Source organism: Corvus kubaryi, unplaced genomic scaffold, assembly GCF_017639235.1.
Source record: "Corvus kubaryi isolate FWS band 111438036 unplaced genomic scaffold, C.kubaryi_AGA036_p1.0 72, whole genome shotgun sequence".
Taxonomy (NCBI): Eukaryota; Metazoa; Chordata; class Aves; order Passeriformes; family Corvidae; genus Corvus; species Corvus kubaryi.
The window spans coordinates 1,574,829-1,597,065 of NW_024582060.1; the positions used below are offsets into that span (position 1 = coordinate 1,574,829).

At 42.8% G+C, this 22,237-nt stretch overlaps 1 protein-coding gene across 22 annotated transcripts in view; it reads left to right on the forward strand.

The window, feature by feature from the left end:
- CACNA1C (calcium voltage-gated channel subunit alpha1 C) overlaps window positions 1-22,237 on the forward strand; it is a 464,262-nt gene that overhangs the window by 325,014 nt on the left and 117,011 nt on the right. For 21 of the 22 annotated variants that reach the window (XM_042050204.1, XM_042050205.1, XM_042050210.1 and 18 more), the window contains exon 10: window positions 18,868-18,958. In XM_042050204.1, the coding sequence (XP_041906138.1) occupies window positions 18,868-18,958 (91 nt within the window). Of the gene's footprint in view, window positions 1-16,812; window positions 16,888-18,867; window positions 18,959-22,237 lie in introns of all 22 variants that reach the window. The other variant, XM_042050195.1, reaches the window with a different exon arrangement.

Consider the following 22,237-nt stretch of genomic DNA (forward strand, 5'->3'; position numbering starts at 1 on the left):
GATGTTCATGATGTTTAAGATATTCATAAGCACTATTGCTACCAAAAAAATGAAGTTCTTTTAGAAAAAAATAAAGGAAAAAAGTTGGGTCCTTAATATCAGGTTTTACCCATGATATTTAGGTATCTGGACTTGAAGGAGTGACTGTGGTGACTCGCTCAGACTTTTCCCAAATCAGGTTATTTTGATTTTTATGCTGGTGTTTTCATAGGTCATATAGTTTACTTTCACAAATTGCCCTCAGTAGCCATTCAGAAATGAATTTATAAATCACGGCCAAAATTTCCTGCTCTGTGGCATACGATACATGAATAAATCAGATGAGGATTCATTGCATGTGCTGTTGAGTGTGGTCAATCCATGTTTGAGCTAGCAAGCTCCTTTTATGGGTGGTGATATCAAGAACTGAAAGGTAACGTATCTCCAGCTTGCTTTCAGTTCTTCCTGTTCAATTTGATAAGGTGAGTTTTGTAAGACATGGTTTATCAAAATTAGTCCTCTCACATCTGAGTCAGAAAAAACTGAGAAGTACAGACCCTTTCCTCAATGGTTTCAGCTTAAGATTACACCACAGAAAAGGTACTGTGATAAGTGACAGGGCAGGGCAGTTTGTTTAGGGTGAAGTTTATTTTTGGTGTGTTATCTCCTGCATTGAATGCTTTGGCATTCATGCCAGCAGTCAATCACCAGCAGGGTCAAATTGAAGGAGAAAGATGGTATTCATTCTCTCCCAAAAGCCATCTACAAAATAAACTCCAAAGGAAGGATTCCAAAGGAATCCTTTTGGCTTGAGTGTTCTCAAGACATTTGAATCCCACCTACTACCAGACCCAGCTTACATCACCAAGACCCCAGTGTCTTCCTTGTTTTCTTGTATTTGGCTCAGTTGCCTCAAATGCACCTTCAGTGTCTTTTGTTCAAGTGCTCTTCAAAGCTCATCACTTCATTTCTAGTACAGCATCTTGAACTCCACAGCTGAGTGCAACTGTCCTTTCCAGCACACTTTGCTCAGTGACTAATTAATGTTGACTTTTAAGGTATCAGCCCTGAGAGCTTCAGATGACAATTCTCTGAACTGCACAGGGCAGTCCAGACCTCCTTAAGCTGCTGTGTTAGCTCAGTAAACTTCAGGTGTGGCCTTTGCCTCAGTTGTGTTGTACTGATGCTCAGGGGACACATGCTTCTGCCTGACCTCTGACAGTGATTCACAGAGATATTTTAAAGAAGTCACGTCAGTTTTTGCTTCTTTGGTTTTCCCTTGGAGGTTGTTTGGAGGTTTGGGGTTTTTTTTAATAAAGAGTATCAGAATAGTTCAGAAGTTCAAATAAAATATACTTATTAATCTAGAGACTCAGCTAATGTAAGTTCTGAGACTCAGCAGTTTACACCATCTGGGCTCTGACCCAGGTAGTCTACCTAAACAGAATCATCCCAAACACAGAGAACATATGTTTCCAGTCTCTTCTCTGTCCTTGGCAGCTACAGAGACAGGTTTTGCTGTCTTTTAACTTTGTAGAGAGTGCTGCCCTCTTGTCAGCATGGGAACTGCTTCCTGTAAAACAAAGGACACAAAGTGGAAGGGAAGAGAAACTCGCTTGCAACCCCTTTCGGTTTAACTGCCTGTGACAGTCCTTAGGGCATCATCAGTCATGATCTGTATATGCTGCTGCTTTCCTGAGGCTGTCAAACCTTGCCCAAAGTGTCACTGGGTGTTTTCAGCCCTTAATGAAGTTATCAAGTCCAAGGATACAAGACCATAGTGAAGGAAACGGTGAAAAAGAAAGATGAACGGAGCCAGAGCTGGACAAGCTGTGCAGCCTTTAGCTGTTCTCTCCATAGCAGAGGTCTCGGCATTCTGCTGAGGGAGTTCATCACCAGTCATCTCTCACATAGATTGAGAGATGTTCACAGAGCAGGCTGAGCTAATTCCCTGTGTTTTGAGGAAGTACCAAGTTTAAAGCAGTTTTTCCACGTTGTTTACAAACATGGTTTTGCCGTTGTGACAGATGTGAGGTGGGAAATGTGAAAGGATTCTGGGGGCTGTTTGTGTTGATGGTTTTGTTCTGTGCTCTTTCCCTGACGTGCCTTCCACATGGGAAGAAAGCATTAATTTGACAGAGGGGAGAAACACGTCACGTCACAGAACAGCTACTGAATTCAAAATTACATGATAGCAAAGAAAACCGTCCCTCCTGTTGCCACAGTTACTGGGAATTTGCCCGTTTATTTTCCGTTCCTGAGAGTGGTCTGGAATGCATCTGTAGCTGTGGGCAGAAGCAGGAAACCTCAATCCAACCCAGATTCTCGTCCTATTGAAATTAATTGGCAAAACTCCCACGGAGTGCAGTGGGGTCACAAATAATCTGTGAATGGGCAGAGCGAAGTAATTTGATGTTTCTGAGTGCTCAGATTTTTTCCTCCCTCTGTTTCCTTCTATTTCAGTTCTATTTGGTGCTACCATGTGCAGTGAGAGCGTGACCTCACTACTGTCAACAGAGTCCCTAAAAGTAAAAAAGCCCACTGCTTTTTAAAGGCATTCCATGATTCAAGACAATTAATTCTTCTGGTTAACTCATATCCAACATAGGACTGTAAAATCAAGAACTGATTTGCAAGTAGCCTACCCTACTAAAATTTAAAGTCTAATCATTCTGCAAGGCCCTATTATAATGGAACTGATAGCTATAGATAATGACGTTTTCGTGTAACACAGCAGATAAAAAACCAGTACAAATCAACGTGTTCCCTATCAAAATCATATCATATTTCAGATGGTACGTTAAATAATGAAAGGTATGTGTCTGCATATGCAGATTTGTGCCTCAGTTTAAGTAGGAATAGTGCACAATTGAAGACAAAAAGTGCAGATATACAGACAGGTTCCAAAATATATATAAAAAATTAGGCAGTTTAAAAAGAAATAGTCTTCAATCTTCACCTTCAGAGCATTTCTGCAGTGCCTTAGTGACCTTTGGAAATTTTCATTAACATCTGAGTTCACTGCCTCTAAGGAATCAATGACAACCTAACTTTTTGGTGCACTACAGGTTTTGTCTCTCTCTTTAGACTGCCGTCACTTGTGAACACCACCATAACTAAGAAGTAGACTGCATTTAATCACAGGTTTATGAGACTGTTCCCTAGAAAAAAAAAATGCTTTTGAGACAAGGAAGAAGTTTTCAGGAGCAAAAGCAAAATTTTAGAAGAAATTGGTACCTCTTGGACCATTAGAGCTTTTGGAAAATCTGTGTCTTTCGTGGAAATACTTTGTGCTTCTGCACCATCAGGCCATAAACAAGAACAGGAGAGATGGTAGTTTAAAAAGGAGAAGGGAAGAGTTTTAGAACTCTAGGAGCAGAAGGCTCAGTAATTTCAACCCAAACAGGGTTTTATTTCCAAGAGCTCCTACAGTAGTTTGACGCTATTATGTAACAGGGATAAAAGCATGACCACCTGCCTCTAAAAGTCCAGGCATTTATCTATCCAATCCCTATTGACTTGACTGCCTTTTTCACAGTCAATTTATGTACTTCAAGGAGACTGCGTTGATTTCAGTGAGGTTATGTACAAAATACCCGCCACTGCCTTGAATGAAAGCTGTCACTACATCCTGTGCAGCCCTTTGGGACAGATAGGGATGTGCAGCTGTTGGATGGAGAGAGCTTTGTGTGCAGATCTAATCATGATACCAAGATAAAAGAACAGCAACTTCAACTCGTACATTTGTTCAATTTGTACATTTTGTAATTCTATAAGTCAGCCTGCTCAGTGGCCTCCAAACCATGTGCTTAGTGTACAGACAAGCAAGTGGCTTATTACTTTCAGCCTGAAATAAAATATCATGGTGCTGTGGGATAATGTCTAAGGTAGGAAGGATTTTCAAAGACTTCATTGCAGGCTAAAATTTCAGGGTGGCCTAAAAAACTCTTGGTCCATCTTCTGCAGTGAAATCTAACAGGCAAGTGCACAGCTGGGGAATTAACATGGAAGATGCAGAGGGGAAAATGAGAGAGTGGATATTTCCAAGATATCTATTTTACATCCAGTCTTGACCCTCACTGCCTGGAAACTCCTGTCTTCTTACTGTGTGAGCAAAAGGATGCTGTTCTGAGTTAATTTCTGTTTAGAAGAGCATACTTTAACTTGTCTGTTGACAGCAAGTTAGTTCATCCTGTATTATTCTAGTGTCAGCCACAGAATCTGTCCAAGTGTATTTCACATACACATGGAAGGACATGGACAACCACCCCTCGACAGGCAGGTACATAAATTGTCAAAAAGCAATTAAAACAAAAAAAAAACCACAGGGGGCTTGCATGGAATTTAAGATCATCTAAACAAAAGCTCTAAGAGGCACAGGCTGGAAAATGAAATCTTTATCAATTTAATTCCTCCAGTGCCAGTTGGTGGCTTGAGAAATGCATCATAGAACCTGGTTGCATTTTGCTTTCCATGTTTAAATACAAGGAAATCAATGCTGGTGCTGTAAAATGATTTATTGTCTGTCAACACTTCATCCAAAGAGAAAGAAAACACCATCTCTTCTACTTTTATCATTGTCCACTGATGTGGAAAATAATCATCTGGTAACCAAGAAGAGCTTAGCTGCAGTGCCAACAGTTTGTAGGCATTTCACAAGGGTGCCTGATAGGTACTTCACAAGGAGTTTAGTAACTGGGATAGATTTATTCTCCTTCGCCTGGAGACAGAGGGACAAAAGAAGTGCTTTTTGGTGTTCACTGTGCCACCAGCTTCTTCTAGGGGAAAAAAAATCCATGTACTGCTGTGCAGAGGTTCCAACACATGGTTTGCTTGGACAGCAGTGGCAGCAGCTCCCAGCTGTGTGCTGTGCCCGGTAGAAAAACAGTCCCAGTGGCATTTTCCTACCTTGTCATCTTTTGAAGCAGCTCATACACTGTTCTTGATATAAATACTAGAGTTTGAGGACAGCTAATAAAAGGCCTTTGTAAATGATAAGTCAGCTTTGTTTCTGTTACGTGGTTCTTCGCAGAGAAGCTCAGGTTGCGAAATGCAGCATGGGTTTGTGCTACAGATGTCGAGCTCCAGCCTATAATTAGGATGCTGCCTAGAAAAAGCTTCTAGGACATTAGTTCTCACATTAGGCTGAATCACTCCTACAGTCCTTAGGCAAAAATTGTACTGAAATTCCTGGGGATTTTGCCTGGGTAAGGACTTGGGCCCCAATCTGTTTCATCCAAGGTCAATAACAAAATGTGCAAATGTCAGCAGTTGAAAAGGTTGCCCAACATGAGGTCTTGGAGCACAGAGGCTTCTCAGTGCTCACACATGACTTCACTATTGTGTAACTGGCATCCACCAAAGGGAGAGCATGAGGTATTTGGGGTCTGAAATCACTTACAGCACAGAGTAGTCCACTGTGTACTGTTTGCCCAGTGCATAATTTCCCTGGCTAAAATGTTGTTGTATCTGGCATGAATTTGACCCACTGTCATTAGAAGCATGTAGCTTCCATAACAATACTGAAATAAATGTGTGATCAGATCCAGGTAAACTCTGATATCCTAGAAAGGAAAAGCTACATATATCAGAAAAAAATAAGAGCATTTGTGAGGCTTTGTAGTGACCCTGCAGGTAGCTGCGGTAGCAGAGTACACAGGGCAATGACATTCAGTGAGGTAGGTAAAAGTAAAGCCACCATTAACAAGCATCATTTCCATTGTATAATTTCTATGCAGCTGAAGAAACAAAAAAAAAAGATCATTTAGGGTGATTCTTCTTCCACCTTTACCCCACGTTCCATCAATGTCAACAAAAATATGATGTCAACATTTGACTTTTTCCTATTGAAATAAAATCAAAACAGAGAGTAGATTTTCTTCCTGACTCTCTTCACATGTTCTTTTGCTTCCTCTTCATGTTCACATGTTCTTCTGCTTTTTTTTATTGTGAGTGAAAAAGCAAGGAAGCAGTAGGTCCTTATCCTCGATTGTTTTGCGTTTCTCCCTCTCAAAGAGGAGGAAATACTTAAGAAAAAAGTTCGTCTTTTCAAAAAAGTGAAATTTAAAACTGTGGGGTTTAAATTGTGCTTTAAAATGCTTCAGCTACAACATTGATTCTTGAAATATGTATGCAGGGTAATATTTGGAGAGGGGTGAAATCTTGTTCTGGACTCTTTTGTCCAATTAAAAAAAAAAAGGCACAGGAAGGCTAAATGATGTTCTCAGGATCACCCATCCCCCAGTGGCACGGGCTCTCACACCATTCTCTACCCTCTAGAGCGGAAAGAGCAGAATTTTCACCCTGGATTGCATCACATAATGCATTTCCAGGTTTGATCAGGGTAGTTTTGAACTATTTTCCTTCTCTGGCAATTCACAGTAATCGTGTTAATCATGTTAAGAAATACAGTTTTCTTTTTCCCCTGAATGTCTGGATGGTTCACTCCATGTAAGTTAATCAAAAGGTCTGGTTTTCTGGTTTTTGTTAGTAATCTAATTTAATAACCCAGCCTTTAGCAAAAAGCAGCTTTTAGGTTCATTGTCCCATAGATTTCACAACTGCCCAGTTTTTCTTTCTTTCTGTCTCAAAGGAAGCTTTGATCATAAAACAAAAAGCAAGCAACTATTTGAAAACCTTCTGCCCCTTCCTTCTCTGCTGAGAAGTTACTGCCAGGGTGGGTAAATCCCATCTAACAAAACAAGATGTTAAAGCAGTTTAGCTCAAGCCTGCATCTTCTATCAGAGCACAGTATGGAGAAAATGATGTTTCCTTTGTTTGAACAGAGAGCAAAAGAAGAAGAAGCTGCTGGTATTCAGGACAAAGCTGTGGCCAATGTAACAACCTGTAATTCAGCAGTAATTTGTTCCAACAGAGCATCAAACAGAAGGCCTGATAGAATTTGGTGAAGAAGGAAGAGTGCTTCCAGGAATCAGGGAAATTCCCCCATTTGGGGAAGGCAGGCTATACTCAGGCATGTGCCTGACTCCATCAGCCAGCTTCTGGAGTGAGTGCTGGTGAGCAGTGACAGCTCTGAGATAATTAGCTGACTCTAAGAGGGTCCCTGTGATGAGCACCAAATCTCTGTGCCACTTCTGCATGGGAGAATGGGTACCAGTGTGGAGACCAAACTCCAAAACTGTGCTAATTTTTGCCCACAGGCTCATTTTTTTTCTTCTTGCTCCATTGCGGGCATCAGAGGTTACAGCAATTAGTAAAACTTCCAGGTTACTGTAGTTTACATCTGGGGAAAAAAACCTCTTCCTATAAGATCCTCTCTGACTGAAAGAGTTTTGTGGTGGTCTACACGTGCTCTTGCTCTCTTGCAGCTGAGCATTTGGCTTGTGTTGTTCAACTCACAGGTCCTTCCAGTTCCTCCCTTCCCTGGCTCTTGTATCCTGAAGCACAAACAGCTTTATACTGAGAACTGCTGGAGCAGTGGTGTGTGGCCAGCTACAGCATATAGAGACTGACATTAATGTTGATAGGGAATTAAGTGTATCTTCTATAAAAGCTATTTCCCTAGCAAAGACTGACTGGTGGGATGACACCTCTGTTTTTCCTGCTGGAACAGAGACTTGTGTTGATGTAGGAATTCTCTTACAGTACTCGTTTGTTACACAGAAATATCTTTGAAGGTAAGGCTTTAGAGGGAATCCATTGTTTATATAGCTGGGGAAGACACCTTTGTGCAAATAAATTAATCTCTATCTGCCCTGTTGGCAAGTGTTTCTTGAAGCTGTCAAGATTAATCCACTGACAGTGGTTCTGCTTCTCAAGAGAGGACATTAGTCAGTGAGAAAGCTGCCTTTGCCATACCTTCTAATGAATTGCTTTACTTCCCGTGGTTAGAGAGGCATAGAAAGCATTTGGTACCAGGATCTCCACAGAAAATTTTTGGAAGAAATGCCATAAACCCCCAAGCTGAGTATTCATAGAGGAAGACCATATTTTATATTATTTTTTAAGCAGATGTCTAAAGCATGCTCTTAAATCTTTGTAAGGACACTTATGAAGTGGTTTTAAAAACTATGGAGTATTCAGCAGTTCCTGCTGAAGTCAGTGAGAATGGCCCATGATCAGTGTTTGAAAATAAGTTATCACTGCAGATGTAGCCTCAGCAGCCTCTTCATTGAGAAGAAAGCACTGGTGAGCAGGACTGATAGCAGCTGAAATCCTGAGCGTTGTTTTGATGTGGTGTGAGGAACTGTCAGGAGAGAGGCTGTGGTGTTCGGGAACGGTAGCTGAGGGACACGAAGCATGTGTTTTGAGTTAGGAACAACTGCTGGGGGTGAGAGCTACTTTTATTACAGTAATGTCAGCCAAGATCAAAGCCACAGTGCGTCTGGCACTGTATATACTGAAATTGAAAGTATGTGTATGTATTTCCTTTCTACAGGAAATCAAAACTAGTAAAGATGGCGTTCAGCTGACTAAACACATTAATCTAATGCCAATTTAGATGCCTCATCAAGAGCTTCACTGTGAACTAACAGGTCAAGTATAGCAGCCAAGGCTTGTACTCCTGCAGTGTGATAGTTGGAAGGAGCATCCTAAATGGGGTGTCAAAAATGTCATCCAGTGCCTCAGAAAAGGCAACTGAGTGTGGTTAGTCCAAAGACATGTAGGAAAAGTTTAGTACAAGTGGAACCTGCAATACTGATCCTGTAAGCTGAATGTCTTAAAGGAGTGTGATGGAACCAACTGCAACAGAAGTTGTTCTGACACGATGTTTTTTCCCCCCTTGTCTAAGTGTGTATTCACCATGACCTATCTCTTTGTCTTCCCTCATGTATTTTATGTTATAACTTGAAGATTCATGTGCAGGAAGGTAAATACTGAAGCCCAGACCAAGAGCTCTGTTTGGGAGGGGCTCAAAGCAGGAAGACTCGAAGAGCCCAGGACAGACTGAGGGATGCAGGAGGTGTGTTAGCAGACCTCTCCTAATGGAGAGTAAAAATCTCCTGATGGGGTAAAAATCTCTGGTTGTGTTTGCTCCTGGGGAGAAAAGCAGGTCCCCTCCATGCCAGTTATCTCATAGACAGCATCAAGCCTGGGGAGGTGGCGGGGGAAGGAAAATGTTTCCAACTGAGGAACTGAACTGAAAATAGCTGTGGCACTGAGTCTGATTACAGCAGCTCTTCAGTTAGCAGGACTGTAGAGATAAGACAACAGATTAGATTAGAGAATTGGCCTTTCAGATCTTGAGACCTAAATTCAAATTCAGCTTTAGTGCCAGGTGTTCGTAGGGCTGCTCATGTCCTCATTCCCATTTACAAAGTTCACAAATCACAGCCTGATGCATCTCTCTTCCCCTTTTTCACTTGAGGAAGGGCTGCACTCAGACGTGTCCCTCTAGATTCAAACTATGAAGGACTTGTAGTGGACCCAAGGATAGGGGTCCCTTTAGATCAGGGTGAGGATGTTACCAACTACATTAAAATTCACAGTCTGAAGCAGCAGAAGGGTTAAGCGTCAGAACAAGGATGCAGAGGCAGAGCTGCTGGATGCTCACAGATGTGCAGATCAAAACATAAGTGTATTATGTAGCTGTTGGAAGAACCAGGAGCAGAATAACAGGGCTATGCCAGGTCACGAATGACTTGTTTTAACACAGCTGTGTGAGGGAAGCTTGCATAACACCTGCCCACACTAAGCTTAACTCAAGCTGTTGTTATCAGTCCCTCACTCTCCTGCATGCTAGAAGTATTTGCAAACCAGGAATCTATTATTTCGAGGCCACTATAAAATGCCTATTTCTTTGCCTCAGGGTAATTAGCTTATTCTCAGTGCCTTGCTCAAGAGGTAGAAAAACTTTAATCATATGTTTGACAAGCTGGCTTTAGGGGCAAGACTCTTTAACTTCAATTTTTGCTTTTCTCCTGGCTGCACAGTAATACACAGCCTGCCCAGCCAGGATGTCTCATGCTTCTGACTCATATGATATTGTGATAGTAGTGTCTAGTATCAGACTAGTCATTATGTTAGTAAAAGTGTCTGAAAGAACACCACATGCAGGAGCAGCTTACAAAATCACAAGCATTTTTATTTCCTAGGCACAGAAGAAATGTAGCAGATTAGGTTTTCCAACCAGAATTATATGCACATTTTGGAATAGGAGAGGTGAGGTCCATTTCAGATCATGAAGCTGAACTGAATTTGTTCAACGCGATGCAAGAGCACAACTCCAAAGGTCCAGTGCTTTCACAGAGCCCTGGCTCTGGAGAGACCTAAATCTCATGGATATGATGGTGTATCTGTTGATCAGTGAACTGAATTGCTTGATTGTTTGCTGTCAAGGAAGGCATCATCCATAAGGTTCCTCACACATCCCACATGAATCCTGCTATTAGAAAACGTCTGTACTTGCTGAGAACTCATCTCAGTCAGGCACTGTCTGTTCAGATGGACAGGGCCTTGCTGCTGTCTTTTCTTGATAAGATTAATCCTTAAATATTTTAAACACTACTCCTATATTGAGTTTTCCCAAATGCAGGGAGCATACACTACTCTTCCAGCTTGCAGAGTGGCATTTCAGATGAAAATTCTGTCACTTGTTCTTTCCTACCATCTCTTTGCCTGTGTTCCAGTCACTACCCAGTTGTTCTGCCTGTCCTTTGAAAGAATACAGCCGAGTTCTTCCCTCATATTCACTTTTCTTTGGGTTGTTTTGTTTGGTTTTTCTGCCGACAAGGGCCAGCCTCCTGGAGAATAGCTTCCTTCTTCTATCCCAGAGAAGATACACCTTCTCACTGGCACAATTCCTGCCTAAGGTCCCTGGTTGTAGGGTTGTGCAATCTTCCTCTGGGGAAAATGTCCATTGCGAGCTACCAGGGCATGACTTCGCACCCACTGCACCACCCAAACAGTCCCTGCTGTCCTGACCTCTCCTCTCATGTGCTCTAGATCACAAATTATAGGGCACTCACCAAGTTCTCAGGCATCACTCACCTTGAAATGGCTTTTGACTGGCAGGAATGTCATAAAGCAGCCAGAGCTGCATCTCAGTCACTTTGAAGTTTGGCAGTCCAGGTGTAAAGCAGACACCTAGACTCCCTGGAGAGTTCCTGATGACCTAAGCAGATCAGCTTGGAAGTAGCCTCTGTAATTTTCTTTGCTTCTCCTGGACTCTGCGGGGAAGATGGATTCACAGTGCTGCGCACTGAAAGAACAAAGATGCTGTTGCTGCAGTAGAGATCCTGATCAGGGCTACCACCTCGTCATGCAGGTGTATATTTGTGTGGGTGGGCACATGCAGAAGCTCCCCATGCACAGGAACTGCAGAAAGCAGCACATGGGCTGCTTTAAAACCACCTTTGTGCTTAAAACCCTTGTCCTGTCTATTTTCATTGATAACAACACCAGTGAGAAATATGAATAGCTTCATGGTTACTAGAGGCACAAAAAGTGGAGGGTTTTTTTTTTTCTTCTAGTTGTTTTTACTATCTTGAGGGCACTTCCTTTGTGGTTAGCTATTTAGTTCGTGACCAATGTTTGTAGCACTTCCCAACACATTATCTACAGCGTTCACAGCTCTCATGCCCCCATTTCTAAGGCACCTGCAAGACCAGCCTGCAATGATGGAAGCCTTCTGATTTCCAGTGAGATGCCCCTGCTTTTTGTGCCCACATTATCCTTTTGTGGGGTGGTGTTAGGAGCATTTGATGGCACTGCTGCTTGTCCTAAGTTCCTCTGCTAAAAATCATAAAGAATGAGAGAGGAAACCTGTAGAACTCTTACGAATGTGCTGTTGTGATTTGTTTGCAAAATGCTGTTGGAAGAGCCATAGATCCTCAGTTGTTATGCCTTTCCTCCATTTTATCTGTCTGTCCTTGCATTGCTTCAGAATTCTGTGGGGAACCAGGGAGTTTGCTAAAAAGTGTTATAGTGGCACAAGAAACGCTATAAACCACGTCCTGGCAAATAAATGCCTTGCACTTTGGCACCTTAATTGTTGCTCCTAGCAAGGCAAACAATGCCAGTCATTCATCAGACAAGAAAATCAGTTTAGGAGGTCATAGGAGGATCCAGATTCAGGAGAGAGACATCTTTCAAGGTGTGTGTTCTGGTAGCACCTCTGTCACCCTGTGACGCAGCCAGTCTGTCCTCCTTCAGCCACAGGGATTGCAGAGATACTTGCATTGCACTTGCAGGCAGATTCTCTGCATGGAATGGGTTCCTATAGCAGACTTAGGTGTTTGCTCAGCAGTGCAAGCAGTTATGCAGAGAGACTTCCCCTCTTGGCCTTTTCAGCAGAGAGTTAGGCTCCTTTCTGCAAAGTCTACTTTTGGGTGAGTCCCACGTCCTGTGCTTACGAGATATTTTGAGATACCACAGGTTATGCAGAGAAAAGCTTTGTCCTTCAGGCAGGGAAATGCAAAGAGTTTTTAAGTTCTTCCTTTCAAATACAGAACAGAATATGTGTGACACTGGCAAAGGCTGTCACTTGGCAGGGCCAGGAGTCTGACTGTGCCCATTGCTTGGTCCTCTGTGCAATGTGCATTCCACTCACTGGCTGTAATGAACAAATATTTATGGAATGCAGCATATTACTGTCAATATTGCTATAAAAAGAAGGGAAATGGCAGCTGTTCAAACTAGCTGGGGAGTCTGTTACAGTAAAATAAGTCCCAGGAAGATAAATTAGTAGCAAGGTAATGCATTTATAGGTGTGCAGTAATCTCTATGTGGTAATGACAGATCTGTTAATCACAGGCCTGCACAATTAATACATTTCACTTTCTCTCCTGCTCCCTTTCGTAAGGTATAAATTTATGTAGCCAATGGCTATATCCTCTCAACAGCATATGATGTGTATGGACATACGGTGACCCTCTGGAAGGGGAGAAGGACAAGGTACACCAAGGCTTCATAAATTAGAGATACACTTTGCAATTTGTATTGTAAAATAGACCATTTCTCCATGAATGAAACATTCGATGATACAATACTCCCTCTCAGCATTGGCAATGTTCCTGCTTTGTGCTGCTCTGTCCAGTACAGCAATGTTACACTCCATCAGCTTCCGTGGTGCACTCCAGTGCCCAGCCTGGGTTTAGTGTGATCACAGGTCTTGCGGCTGCACAGGGACTGTGATGCCTTCCACTGATGGAAAGGTGTTTTTACCAAAAGCCTTTTCCTGTTTGACTGAAGTGGATGCCACTGGCAATTACTTCACAGCTCTTTATTACTATCCATGTGTTTTGTGGCTGACCTTGAGTGAGAGTGTGAATCCAGCTCGTTCACCTTACAATTGTAGTCATCTGTGCATACCCCAAAATCAGGCTATGCAAAGTGTGTATGTTACATGTATTTAATGTAATATGGTGTCTAATACTGTCCATTATGAGTATTGGTCTCTGAGCCCTTAGAAAATACTTTTCCAAGGATTTTCACAATTTTTTTCTGGGTATTTTTTACTGTGCTAGATTTATTGACAACTTCTGTGTAAGTTTGGGAGGTATGCAAGCACCAAGATCCTACATGTAGTTCAAGTTCCCTTTCTTCTTCTGCTGTGAAAGGTTTTCTGTCACAGAACTCCTTTTCAAGGCAGGAAACACTAAAGAATTCCCCAGTCATATCTAGTATATTTTCCTGACAAAACCAGGACATCCAGGGAAAGCTAATGTCTTACCTCTGCAGTTTACCTTCTGGATGCTGCTTGCATTTAAGAGCACAGCCACTGATTGTTCCCAAGGCACAGCATGCATGGAGCAGAATGAAAGCTGTATCTTACTTAAATTAATGAATAAGATGAATGAGTGCAGCATTTTCAAAACAGGCAGAAGAGGAAAGCTAGGCAATATTCACATATTAATTAAAATGAGAGCTCTTCACCAAAAAAATATGAGTCAATTGATATTCTGACAGCTGCCCATAGACTCATTCATGAAATGATGGCCATGAAAGGCACCATGGGAAGCAGGGGTTTACTGGAGACAAAGTCATTCACTTGATGCACATACTGTTAAAGGAAGCAGCCTGGCTATTGCCATTTATTCTTGTTGTGCTTGATGGGAAAGGAAATCTGAAATCCCAGCTGGAGAATTCACAGGACGACTTTGCTCTTTAGATTTGCTTTATCGTTGTGCAGAGTCCCACTTGGGAGACATTAGCATCAGTGATAACTATAGTACTTAGCACTTACTGTAATGTGTTCATCTGCACCTCTCTGAGAGGCTGGCAAGGTGAGTGCAGAATCACAGCTCCCCTGGCAGAGGAACTGAACAGGTATGTAGAAAAGCTTGGTCGTATGGCCAAGGTGGCACAATAAAGTGAAATGGTGGGCAAGTGACTTCAGGTCCCTCTGACCTCAACTGCCAGTGGGGGAAAAAAGGGTTATTTAGACCCATATTTTGCAAAATAATTTGTTACCAGTAGACACTGAAGTATTGGAGAAATCAGAGTCTGAGTGAGCATATTATAAAAAAATCAATCAAATGTATTTTTGTTTTTTAAAATCTGAAAACCCCCCACAAGCCTCTTTCACTGTGAGTGAACATTCTGCTGGAAAGTCACACTGTTTCAAGTCAAGTACCTAACCCGAGGACATAAAGTAAATGTGTTTTTTCAGCCTGTCCCTAGAATGGAGGGACACATCAGTATGGCATTCAGAAAACCTGTGGCAGGAATCGATCTGCCTCTGTAGCCTAACTCAAACAGCTAAATCAGAGAGGTGAAGTCAGGCAACGTGAATAGCCTCTGATATATCCAGTTTTATAATTAATGCCCAGATCTGCAAAGCCATGTAGTAATATGTTCCATTAAAATCTGTGAAAAGTTTGCTTTGTCTCTATTTCTGGAACTGGGGACCCTTTGCCCAAGCACGATTGCCTCTGAGTCTTCAAATGTCGCAGTATTAAAGTGAGATTCAGCAAGATGTGTGACAGTGTTAAATAATCCATGGAAATAAATCTGAATATTAAAATTACTTCCACCACCAAGATGACAAGAATTTCGTAAATGCAAGATGCAACAGTGGTAATGATATCTCTGAACTGGGAAGCAAATATTGTTCTCCCAGTGTGTGAAGGAAAAATCGTCTCAGGACTGCACAGAAGGGTATTTGCTTGTGCCAGCTTTCTGTTTCAGTGGCTGGCTGTCTTTTGGCAACCTGCCATCCAATAATTCATTGCATGCCCATGGGGCACTTCATAGGAGGAGGGACATATGTTAGTGCAAGAGCAGAGCTGGTATCAGTGCTTGATGCCAGTGACATGGAACAGAGGCTCTCAAAGGGTCTTGCACATCTGTCTAGTCAGACACAGACTGCAGACTCTGCTCTTATTTTTCTCTGTCTGTTGGGTCTCAGAGCTAGAATTAACACAACACGAAGCATTTTTCAGGTTTGTTTTTTTTTTAGGAAGCTGCTCTATAGCTGTTGTTGCTGCTTTAACTGCTGCAGGAATGCTATGTAAGTAATGTGAAATTGGAGTTTAGGTAGTCCAGGAGGAAAAGTCTGCATTCAGTGATGAGCCACACTGTGGCAAGATGTAAGAAGTGCAAAGGCTTCAGAAGGAACCAGAGAGAGAATATCAAACCTATTGGTCCTTATGATTTGCACTCTGTTGAAACCATGAAATACTTGCCTGCCTTTAAAAAGTTGTTTCATTGCCCTTTAAAAAAATAGCCATCTGTGCTACCTAGAGAATATGTAATTAATGTGAGATTTCATCAACTACAGTGGGTTATGGTTACAATGATAAATCTAAAAAAAGGAGATTCCCATATATGCAAAGCCACCGTGATTTGTATCAGCCCCTGGATCTTTTTTGCCTTTGTCTCAGCTCCCAAAATTACAGGGAGGAAATGGCCATTGAGGTGGCATTGTCTGTAAGCCACAGTCCTAAACACAGCTCTGGTCTGGACTTGAGCCCACCATTTGGGAAAAACATCTCTTCCTGATTAAAACATTCCTGTGGTGGATTTACCACCAGCATTCTTGGTACATGGTTCCAGTAATTAATTGCATGGACTGCAAAAAATGCCTGCCTTGTTTCTAGACTGGAGCCAGGGTGTGGGCACAGGATCTGGCTTCTCTGAGAACTGAATCAGATAAGAAAGCCATCTGGGCTGCATTTGGTCTACTTCCCCTCATATTCAGCCCCAGTTTATGCACAACTCTTCTGCAGCATCTTCTGTTTTCTGGTTTTGTTAACTGGCCTGAATGAGCTGGGCAGCACTGCACACCTGATTATCCCCTGGTCATGAGGGTGTTGTGAGGTGCCAGGTCAAGTGATTGTGCTTCTGAGAGCACACGGTGTTGGGGAATGCAGCCCTAATCTCCCCTCTGTCCTGACCTTTATCTTCTGGCCCATCATTCCTCTAATACTTCACACAGTCCTAATACTTCTGATTGTCCTTATCATTTTCCATGGGTGCAGTGTAATGAGCTCCTGTGAGGTGGTGCCAGCAAAGTGATCTATGGGATCTCTTCATCCCATGTACCACTGCACCAGCATCTCTCACTTTACTGAAGTTTGACTTTCTGCAGCAGTAAGGTCAGGGAAGTACGAGGTACACTCTAAGATGTCTCTGGGATACGACCCATAAACTTTAATTCATTAACTTCATGTTCTCAAGAGCCAGGTATAAAAAAGAACAGAAAGCAAATGAGAGCTATGGTCTGATGATCTGTTAGTGATATTTCATACCTCTGTATACCTTTGTTTTACATTTTGCACTTTTGACTCACATGATGAAGTTCTCAGACAGAAGTGGATATCATGTGTAAGCTGAGTTCCTTGTGTTTTTTCTTTTGCCTGTCACTGGCTGCATGTTCTCTGTTGATGTCTTGTTCCTGGTACTTGACACTGACCATCTTGTCTGTGAAAGGAAGCCCTCCAGCTGGTTTGCCTGATGAGAAGAAAGGAAAGTTTGCTTGGTTTAGTCACTCCACAGAAAGCCATGGTAATGTTCCACTGCGCTCTGTGTCCGCACTGTGTGTGTCTGTGTGTCTGTATATCTCTGTGCAGGCTGGTCTACAGCACAGCTTTGTATTCTCCTGCATGTGTGTGCCTGGCTTTGTCTATTGCTTGTGCAGTGTCCTCTTCATGCACTCAGGATGACAAGCTGCTCTGCAAATCAATCTCTTGCTAATGTCTTCAAAATTGTTTTCCATTTGCAAATAAGCTCAAATATGTCTTGAGAGTGTTTTACCTCATCCTCCAAAATGACTTGCGCAATATCAGCATTTTGGCTTTATTCCTGCAGGGCTTACTCTGGACAAAAAATTTCAATTATGAATGTTGGCTTTTTCTCACAGCTTACTTGACTGTTTCATGTCTATCAGAACATGAATTCAGTTTATTCCTTAATTTGTCTTTCCAAATAGACAAGATTATTAAAACATCTGTCTTCATAAAGGAGCAGGCACCATTAGAGTACAATATTTCGTAGTTCTGTCAAGAGTGCTAGAGAGTCCATTATTTCGTAGGGTCCTAAGCACACAGTACAAGAACTTTAGATTTCCCAAGAAGTGTGTTGGAGGTATGTGAATTATTGTGATGGGATGAAGGAAAGATAGCTCATTTTGAAGGACATTTCTACCGTAATCCTTTCGAAGCAGTAATGCAGAATATTTTTGGGAGGACCTTCTGATGTCTTTTTAGCCCCTGAAAGAAGGCCGTGCCCCCCTGAGCATCTGCCCAGTTGAAATGCAGAACCTATTTCTTTTACACTGCCTCATTTTGCACCAATGACCCACAAATAGACATATTCTTACTACTGAGTTATGTATTCCTACAGGCCATTAGAAATCTCTCCAACAGCCAATAGCACGTGCTCTCAAGTCTCATCTGAGATGTGTATCCAACAGCAAATACAGGTCATGCTCTGAAGCTCTGCCAGGCTCCTGGGAGATCTGTTTAACTCCTGCATTCAGTCTTAAGTGTAATTTTTTCATTTGTTTTGTGCATTCCAAAAAGGGTGAGGAGGGAACAGGACACATAGTGGATCCTCCCCATTTTCCTAACTTTAACTGAATGATTACCTATGAAGAGTGATTGGACCTTATGCAGGAACCATGAACAACTGGGGAAATGAAAATGGTATGGGTTTGAGGAGTATTTTATGATCTGTAGAAGCAAATAAAATCTTGAGGTTTGATAACAGCTAGACACAGGTTCTTGAATCTAGATGAGAGAGATTGACACCCAAGACTGCTTTCATTTGATGTTTGTTCCATGGCACTTCTGTGAAAGCCTAGAAGGTTCTGTCCAGTTCTTAGCCATGAATGTCAACATAAAAGCTCCACCACTGTCCATATTCTTCAGCTCCTTTGTTGGTAATATCTGAGTGGCTCAGAGGGTCTGAATTTCTCTCTTACAACTATAGGTCCAGCTTCTAGGTGTAAGGTTTAATCACATTAACAGTTAGTATATGACAGATGAGCCATCAGTATTCTTTATGTGGTGTTTGCTGGTGGCTATCAGAAGCTGTTTATCTGCATGCATCTCAACCCTGGTACCTTTTGTTTGCATTCTAATCATTGCACAAAGGATTGGGGAGGGCACTGAGGTGTTTGGGCTGCTGCAGGTAAGGAGGCATTTTTTTTAAAGAGTTCCATGGAATCAAAAAAAAGCTTCTTGTTGCGTTTGTCAGGTTTTTTACTTTCTAGTGGTTCTCATTCATAAAATTTCCAGGAACTGACTCTGAAAGAAGGAGAGCAGCTGCTTCTTCCCTTTTCTTTAGCATTCGAGTAGCTTGTATGTTCCTGAAGTCTACCTGCCCAGCCTGCTCTGTACAGGGAGGCACTAGACTTGCTCAGCAAATTGTTTAATCCCCAGGAGCTGCAGCTGAGGGTTCAGTTCCTTCAATCATGGGCTCATTAAGAGTTGTGCCAGATTCTAATGGCCATCCCTCTCTCTTTCTTCCCTTTGACTCTTGCAGTGAGCATGCCCACCAGCGAGACTGAGTCCGTGAACACCGACAACGTCCCTGGAGCGGATATGGAAGGCGAGAACTGCGGCGCAAGGCTGGCGTGAGTACCTGCACACAGATAAGGTGTTAGGGGCCGGGTTGAACTGGGGGGTAAAGCCAGGGCAAGTGTCAGGCTTTTTAGGATGAAGAAAACCCCACAGGGGGTGAAAGGAGAGGCTGCAGAAGATCCATTGAGCCCGGTTCTTATCTTAATTGCAATGTTAACTCACTGCGGACATTAGTGAAGAGCCTCTGGTTTGACACACATGTAAATAAAGGACAGGGTGCCCAGAATAAGCAGATCTGGTTTTGCATAACAGCTAAAAGAGGAACTGGTGGATAACAGTGTTCTTCTTTTAAAATTCCTCATTGGTGATAGACTTTTGAAACCAGTATGTGCAGACTGAAGAGTGGAAATGACTGGTTTATTTTAATTTTTCTAAAGATTCTTGTACACTTTACAGTGTCTTGTAATAGAAATACATTGCTGATAACTCCCATCCTGCAGACTGAATTGCACCCTTCAAATGCTGGACAGAGTAGTGTAGTGACAAAGAAATGCAACAGTTACGAGGGATTAATGCCTCCTTGAAATTGTACCGTTGTAATTAGTGGAGATGCTTAAGAATGTGTGAGATAGCAGTTATGAAATTATGTGGTGTATTTTTTAGCCTCACAGAGAGCAAGGATAGGCAGGGAGTGTCCTTTATTCCCTTTTGCATTAAACAAGAATGGACTTTATGCTCTGGGGCAATACATTATTCCCTCCAAATGTCCTTGAAACATGAGCTAAACATATCTGTGCTATAGCTTGTACCATGCTGGAGTATTTTGAGGTTTTTTCCTATCCTGGGAGCTACCTTGAGCCCTTGGGTGTTACTTGAATGGACCAGATGGGATCCATCCTAGGGTGATGAGGGAGCTGGCAGAAGAGCTCTCCAAGCCACTCTCCATCATTTATCTTCAGTCCTGGCTCACCAGGGAGGTCCCAGATGACTGGAAGCTGGACAATGTGATGCCCATCCCTAAAAAGCCAAAAGGAGGATCCAGGAAACTACAGGTTGGGGACACAGTGGCTGGACAGTGGCCAAGCAGGAAGGGGCCTGGGGCTATGACTGACAGCAGCTGAACATGAGCCAGCAGCGTGCCCAGGTGGCCAAGAAGGCCAAGGGCACCTGGCCTGGATCAGGAATATGTGGCCAGCAGGACCAGGGCAGTGCTCCATTCCCCTGTACTCGGCCCTGCTGAGGCTGCACCTTGGAGTCCTGGGGCCAGTCCCAGGCCCCTCAGAGATGCTGGGGCGAGTCCAGAGAAGGGCAGCAAGGCTGGTGAAGGCTCTGGAGCACGAGTCTTACAAGGAGCAGCTGGGGGAGCTGGGAGTGTTCAGCCTGGAGAGGAGGAGGCTCAGGGGAGAGCTCATCACTCTCTACAAGTACCTGAAAGGAGGCTGGAGCCAGGTGAGGGTCGGGCTCTGCTCCCAGGCAACAGCAACAGGACCAGAGGAGAGTCTGAAGCTGTGCCAGGGGAGGTTTAGTTTGGACATTAGGAAGAAGTTCTTCACAGAAAGGTGATTGGGAATTGGAAAGGGCTGCCCAGGGAGCTGGTGGAGTCACCATCCCTGGAGGTGTCTCAGCAAAGGCTGGATGTGCCATGGTCTGGTTGACAAGGTGGTGTTTGGCTATAGATTGGACTCAATAATCTCAAAGGTCTTTTCCATGCTAGTCAATTCTGTGTGATTCTGTGATCTGCATTAAAAGATGTGAAAAGTGGAATATATTGGCATTTCAATCTCTGCTTTCCTTTATCAGTCAGTGACTAACAAGCCTCAGGAGAAATTATTTGTGATTGCTTTCCTTCACCTGCCCACTGTTGTGAACCTGCTGAGTCTTTTAGTTTAGATTATGAACGCTTTCCTGCAGGAACCAGGCCAGATGTATTCACAGCACTGGGGCAGTTGTAGCCCTTTCTTTGGCACCTCACAAAGTTGCTTGTGCTCTTGGCACAGTGCAGGAAGCATCAGATGGATCCAGTTTGGAGAACCCTCTATATTCTGCAGTTTTGGTTCACAGAATCACAGAATGGGTTGGGTTGGAAGGGACCACCCTGGGTCATCTGGTCCACTGACCAGAGTGGCAGCCAGAGCTGACCCCGACCTTCACGTCTCCAACAAGGCCTTCCCTGTTTGTTACAATAAAGTTGAGCAGCACACCTTTCCTTGGGGGCACCTCCACTACCTGCCTCAGAAAGTTGCCATCCTTGCTTTCCAGGACACCCCTGGACTGTGCTTTGCTGTGTTGCTTCTCCAGAATATATCAGAGTAGTGAAGGCCCTCATAGGTGTGGACCCAGGGCCAAGAAGAATGGCAACAGTTACTCTAAGGTTTCATGTATTTTTAATATTACAACTTGTATTCATTTAATGTTCTTAATCCCAAAGGATCCTAAAGCACTTTATGGACTGTAAATGCAGGGATTGTTTTCACAGCCATAGAGTTCAGCCACCTTCAGGGTAAAATGTGACAGGTGTTTAAATACAACAGGCACAAGTGTTCAAGGAGCTGTATGAGGGATAGCTTGTTTTGCACTGAAACTGCATTGGGAATTTTGGCAACTGGAACATAATTATCTTAGCTGGAATGTGGCCAGGGGGGCTGAAGTTAAACCCAACTCTAAATGTAATCATGACTTAGAATGGAGTTCACTTAAAATAGGCCAGCATGCTCACAGGAGAATGGCAGTACCCTGATCTGGCATTAGGAAAAGGGATGGTTAGGTCCAATATATTTTAGGGAAAAAGACACAGGAAAATTACAGGAAAACAGAGCTTCATTTCTTCTTCTCATGTTGCAAATGTTAAAACAGGGCCCAAAGTTTCAGCAGAGCAGGACACATAAGATTCAGAGAGACAAACAGTTTCCTTGCCACTTTTCACTTCATCTGAAAATGGGTGATGTATAGTAGGAAAATTGAAGTCTGTTATTGAGAAGAGTTTTTCTAGTCCTTACCCAAGGACAGCTGAGATCCCCAAGGCCTCCCTCAGATTGCTTTTCATCTCTAAGAGATGGATAGGCTCCTTCCTCCATGAAAATTAATGGCTGTATCATTGAATAGGAAATTTTGGAGTGAGATACAAATTTTGCCAATGCTGCCTGCTTTTGTGAAATGTTTGTTTCAAACTTGTGGATCTGCAGATTCCTTAGTTACAGGCCAATTCAGACCTGCCTTTGATTCTGAGGTTTAGAATCCTTTCTGGTTTCTTTTGTCATTGTATCACACACTTTGGCAAACAGAGAAACCAGCTTTCATGGATTCAAGAAGTATTTAGTGCTCTTCTTTTTGCT